This window comes from Tiliqua scincoides, chromosome 1 (genome assembly GCF_035046505.1).
Source record: "Tiliqua scincoides isolate rTilSci1 chromosome 1, rTilSci1.hap2, whole genome shotgun sequence".
In the NCBI taxonomy this organism is placed as follows: Eukaryota; Metazoa; Chordata; class Lepidosauria; order Squamata; family Scincidae; genus Tiliqua; species Tiliqua scincoides.
Window position 1 is genome coordinate 256,047,750 of NC_089821.1, and position 5,926 is coordinate 256,053,675.

At 47.3% G+C, this 5,926-nt stretch overlaps 1 protein-coding gene across 8 annotated transcripts in view; it reads right to left on the reverse strand.

Moving 5' to 3' along the window:
• NENF (neudesin neurotrophic factor) overlaps window positions 1-1,334 on the reverse strand; it is a 54,017-nt gene extending 52,683 nt beyond the window's left edge. For all 8 annotated transcript variants that reach the window (XR_010794066.1, XR_010794063.1, XR_010794064.1 and 5 more), the window contains exon 1: window positions 1,144-1,334. Coding sequence is in view for 2 of the 8 variants with exons in the window: in XM_066619260.1 (XP_066475357.1) it covers window positions 1,144-1,293 (150 nt within the window). In the remaining 6 variants the exon portion in view is untranslated. The remainder of the gene's footprint in view (window positions 1-1,143) is intronic.
• Between the last annotated feature and the right edge of the window lie 4,592 nt (window positions 1,335-5,926).

Consider the following 5,926-nt stretch of genomic DNA (forward strand, 5'->3'; position numbering starts at 1 on the left):
TGTTCCATCCATTGTACCAAGCTTGTCTAGACCTTCTTCCATTGATTTTCAAACTCTGATCCTGGGTGGAACACAAGGATCCTTTTTAGGCTTATGAAGGATTTCTCAGTAAGATCGAGAATAACAGGCAAGCTTCCCTGAAAGATGGCTCTCTACTCCCCCACTGCAATATTTGGCTTTGTAATATGGGGGGGGGGAGGGCCTCCTGGTTATTCATGTGGGGTAATGGCAAGGCCCAAGAGGTACCCTTGAGCCCAGCACACTTCTTTGAACACTCTCTAGAACAGTAGATCCCAAACATTTTAGCATTGGGACCCACCTTAAAAAAAAAAAAAGCTTTACCAACCATTCAAGCCTCAGTGGGTATAGAGGTTTTTGGCCTTAGTACTCCCCCAAAGAAGCAGATTGTTTGACCTTGGTGCACATAGTCTAATCTAGTCACAGTCTAGACCAGTGTTTCTCAACCAGTGCTATGGGTACGACCAGTGGTACTTGAGGTAGTATCAGTATTACAGGACCTCTGGACACCTGCTGCCCAGCTGCAAGACCAGGAATGTGGCATGACAAACAACAGCAGAAGGCTCCAAAGCATGCTGTTCTGTGCTGGAAAAAGCCTTCCCTTACACCCTGAGCCTCTTACTGGTGTTTATCATGTTGCTTCTGGCCTCCCAAACCAAAAATTACTGGCGATGAACATCCTCGCCAGTTACTTTTGGTGGTACTTTGAACAGGTGGACCATGCGAAGTGGTAGGGCAGAGGACAAGTGTTGAGAAACACTGATCTAGCCGAATTGTCAGTTTCATGACCCACCCAAAAGTTGGTCGAGACCCACTGCCAGAACCTTTTGCAGAAGGGCCCCAGAAGGAAGAACATGGGAAAAACCAGCCCTGTCCGAACAGGTCCCAGTGGCTTGAGCACACTGAAATCCCATGAGGCGCACATGCAGTGTACAGAAGTGTTTCAACCACCACCACAACTCATGGGGGGGCTTGAAGCAGAAGTGCCACAAGGTGGGAGAGCAAAGGGGGGGAAGGGAGTGGAAAGGCGGGGGGGTGGAGGAAGAACACAGCCAGGCAGCCGGCCCGGCCCGGCCCGGCCCGACAGGGGGCAGCCCTTCCCCCCCGCTGCCTGCCGCCCTGTACCTCCTGCCCGTCGTAGCGGGCCAGCTCGGCCTCGGTGAAGAGGCGCACGGGCCTGTCCCGGGGCGCGGGCTTGAAGCGCAGCTCCTGGGCGCGCAGCAGGGCCAGCGCCAGCAGGGCCACAGCCAGAGACCGTCCCGGGCCGCCGGCCATGGCGCTGCACGCGCGCCGAGCTGCAAACTCCCTCTGCCGGACAGGAGGGACGGCGCTGGAGAGGGACCGCCTCCTCCGCAGCCTTGGAGAGCCTCGCCGCGCCTTCCTCCCCTCCCCATGCATGTTCCCCATTGAGTTGAATGGGATTGAGTGATTTCCAAGATTTAGGGCACAAGCCTAACCAGGACTACTCAAAAATAAGTCCTGTTTTGCTCAATGGGGCTTACTCTTAGGAAAGTGGGGTTAGGCTGGCAGCCTGAGAGCCCAATCCTATGCATGTCTACTCAGACGTCCACCCCATTATAGTCAGTGGGGCCTGACTATAAATAAGGATATAAACACCACAGTATAAACAACAACAATACAATAAATAAAAAATTAAGGGCATGCAGAGGCACAGGTGACACGTCTCTCTTACACACACACTAAACAGAAATGTTTTGAGCCCTCACTGAAAAGCCATGAGGAAGGGGGTAGTTCCCCCCCCCACCCCATTTCAAAATTCTCTAATTCTGAAGGTAAGGTGGCCTTCTAAAGTTTCACAAAGAAGAATCTTCTTCCACACTGAGAAGTAAAGTACCAAATCAGGAAGTGGCTTTCATGGCATGACTTGACAAAGTGATGTATTACCATCCAAATTATGTTGGCATCCTTCAGTCTCAGAAGACTATGGTGTCACACTCTGAATGGTGGCTCTGGAACAGAGTGTCCTCTCCAGTGCGCAAAGCCTGGGTAAAGTAGGTATGGAGGATAGGCTGTTACCCATGCAGCAAATCCCCCCTCTCCACGTCACTGAAATGGTCCAATGGAAAGGCAGAGGCCAATACGGTTGGTTCCAGCGGCATCGCAGGAGTTGCCAGAACATGACTGTGTTCAGCCATGAACTGCCTCAGGGACTCCGGCTCCGGATTTTGCCTCGAGGTTGACTCCTGAAGCCTTTTCCATAACTGGATGTAGTCACAAGGCAGTGGAGGTTTGAGATCAGAGTTTTCCTTCTCTCAGATGAGCTGCCTTCCCAGGCTGACGAGTCCCATCTACCCGGTGGCTGTTTAGTCACCTCTTACGACAAGTACAGCCAAACTGAGGGCCTATTCTTATCCCCAGCACCCAGGGGTACATCCAAATTAACATTAATTCCAAACACAAAAAAATGCATTTTCACACCTAGGGGTCAATAATTGGTCCATTTTTGTTGTTACAAAATATCCATAATGTAAAGGAAACATATTTGCATACACTGCAACATTAACCTATGGAACTCTCTGCCTCAAAATGTGCTGGTGGCCACTAGCCAAGATTATTTTAAAGGGAGTTAAAATTCATGAAGAGTAAGGCCACAATCTTATACACACTGACTTACCCAGGACTGCCAGGGTCTGATGAGGGATGGCACCTTTTGATAGCAGACCCTCACTTGTGAAATTCCTTCCTGTAGCAGGTCCCTTTTAAACGCCTAGTAAAGATACTTTTATTCCAATAGGTTGATTTATAACCAGCTGATACTGTTTTTAGTATCAGGTTGATTTATAACCAGCTGATACTGTTTTTAGCTATTTTATCCTGCTCAGGTTAACTTGTTCCTTTTAAACTGTTTTTTTTTTATTGCTGTGCTCTTTTAAATGGTTCCTGTTTAAACAGCTTTTGCTTTAATTTATAAAGTATTATTCCTTTAACTGTTGTGAGCCACCTTGGTGGCCTCTGTGGGGATGGAAGGGCAAAATAAACATACCTCATGGTGCAATCCTAATCTTGGGCAGCACCAGCACAGACTCGCCATTGCAAATGTGCCAAGTGGCACAGGGGTAGGGAGGGAACGGGGGTGGGGAGGGCAGGGAGAAGGTGGATCAGGCCCGGGGAATAGGCCAAGGTCAGTGGAGAATGCCTCTGCCATATTCTAACCTCCTCCCCAGAGTTGGAAAGCCTGCACAGGGCTTCTAGGACTTGTGCCAGCAATTCTGCTGGTACAGATCTGAGTAACCTATTGGGCAGGCTGAGATTTTACCTGAGGTCATCGTCTTACTCCTTAGCCTAGCACTTGGGGAGTTGGTCATCCTCTCAACCATTATGCTGCTATAGGTGCCAGTGTGATCTGTCTGTCATTCATGACTTGCTTCCATTCTTGGCAATTGGTGGCAATATTTCTATCCTAATTGCTGGTTCCTTAGATCTAACTCAATGTGTTTGAGCTACCTTTTCTTTGGTGCTGCATGTGGAACCCTCCAGAACTTGTGTGGCAGTCGACAAGTATTCATTCTGTAGATGTGGCCAAATCGTTTGTGTTTTTTAAAATTTGTTCTTCGACTGATGGTCAATGGTCACCATCTGAATTGTCTCGTTACATTGGTGATTGGTGATGTTTTCAATCCATGTAGGACAGTGGTTCCCAAACTTCTACAGCAGTGTTTCTCAAACTGTAGATGGGTTGTGAACCAATTTCAGGTGGGTCCCCATTCATTTCAATATTTTATTTTTAATAGTTAGACTTGATGCTACTGTGGTATGTTACTGCATTTGGGGAAATGTTACAGATCTGTACCTTTAACAGTCTACTATGTATATGTTTTTAACAATGTTAGTCAATGGAACTTACTCTTGGTTAACTGTGGGTAGGACTGCAACCTAGGATTGTTAAAACTCTTCCTGCTTGATGATGTCACTTCCAGACATGACATCACTTCTAGTGGGTCCAGACAGATTCTCATTCTAAAAAGTGGGTCCCAATGCTTAATGTTTGAGAATTACTGTTCTATAGGGAAGGTAGTGAGAGCCAGGAATGTGCCACTGCCAGGGACAGAAGGGGGTGTTTTCAACTTACCAGTGGACGTTCTGGCCTCCTGGGGAGTGTGTGTGTGTGCCGGAACCCCATGGATGCCTCCACAGGACTCCCCCAGTTACAGAATTCTTTAAAAAAAAAAGTTATTGTGACCCACTTCTGGTTTGCAATCGCAAAAAGGGTTTACACCTTTTACTTTCTTACCCACTCTAATATGACAGTTTAATACTGATTGATGTTTGAAGTAGTTGTGGCATCTTGCCTAGATGCCTTCAAGAGGGGATTGTACAAATTTCTGGAGGAAATGTTCATCACGGGTTACAAGTCGTGGTAGGAATGTGCAAAGTAGAGGTAGGCTGCCTCTGATTGCCAGATGCAGGGGAGTGCACCAGGACGCAGGTTGTGTCTGTTGTCTAGTGTGTTCCTTGAAGCATTTGGTGGGCCACTGTGAGATACAGGAAGCTGGACTAGATGGGCGTTTGGCCTGATCCAGTGGGGCTCTTATGTTCTTAACCGTTTCGAGGCTTCTCATACCTCAGGTTTTCTGGACCCCCTTTGCTTATTTGGGTACAAGGATTTGAGAGATGAGGCACATGCGTTTTAATGGCCTCATGTTTATTTATCTCCAAGGTCCGGAGAGCCCCTGAGTCCATGTATCATGGCTTTTTGCAACTCAATTAATACTTTATTTATAATATAGTCATGGGCTATAAACAGTTAGTTACTGAATATATAAGAATTACGTAAATATAAAACTGCTGCTGTCCTTTTAGCGCCATGTCATTCAAAGGGGTTGTTTAAAATTTGTTAAGTACTGTACACTTAAAACTCCTTTCAGGCTCCTACATAATTTGAAATACAAATAGCAAAGAATCTTGCATCACCTTAAAGATGAACAAATGTATCACACCAATATATTTGTTAGGCTGCAATCCAGAGGTGGTCCTGGGCATTCCCCTGCCTGGGGCCACCTCTGCCTTTAGTGCAGTTCTTGGCGTACCCCGGAGGGGCGGGTCACAGCGCCACCACCCCCAGCGCAGCGCCTGGGGCATTTGTACCTCTTGCCCTGCTTGGGCACGCCTCTGCTGCAATCCTATACATAGTTTCCTGCAAGTAAATCCCATTGAACGCAATGGGACTCAGTAATGTTATGTAGGATTGGGCTGTTAAGTCTTGAAGACATCACACAAGTCTTTGCTGTTTTTTTTGCAAAGGACTAACAGCACAATCCTAAGCATACTCACTTTGGAAGTAAGCCCTTCTGGAGTCCAGTGATGCTGTCTAGTAAGTGTGCACAGGACTGCATCTACACATTAATGGACATTAGAACCATCTGACAGCCCAGTCCTAGGCATGTCTACTCAAAAGTAAGTCCCATTAGTGTCAATGGGGCTTACTCCCAGGAAAGTGTGGCTAGGATTGAGCTGAAATTCCCCAGCAGCATGATAAACTATAGAACTGTAGTTAGATTAACTATGTGTTAATGTATTGATGGAACAGAGAAATTTATTTATTTCTACTTCTCCTTTCTCCTGGAAGGAGAAAGGCGGTTTACACCAATGTCCAGAAATACAGAAGAACAAACTTTTTGGTTGATAAAAAAGTTGTTCCTGATGAGTGGAGCAGATTAAAAAAAACAACCATCCTCTAATAAACTACACTTCCCAGCATCCCATTCGCGCGGCCCCAGCCGCTTCTCCGGGCTGTGAGAAAGAGCGCTCATTCTTCTGACACTTCGCAGCGTTCAGACAGGGGGAGCCGTGTGCGCCTCCTGCCCGACAAGTGTGTGCGCGCGCATGGTGGCCGCTGTAGAGCCTGCGCCTTCTGCACTTTGATTGACTTGTGGGTTGGCTGCAACGC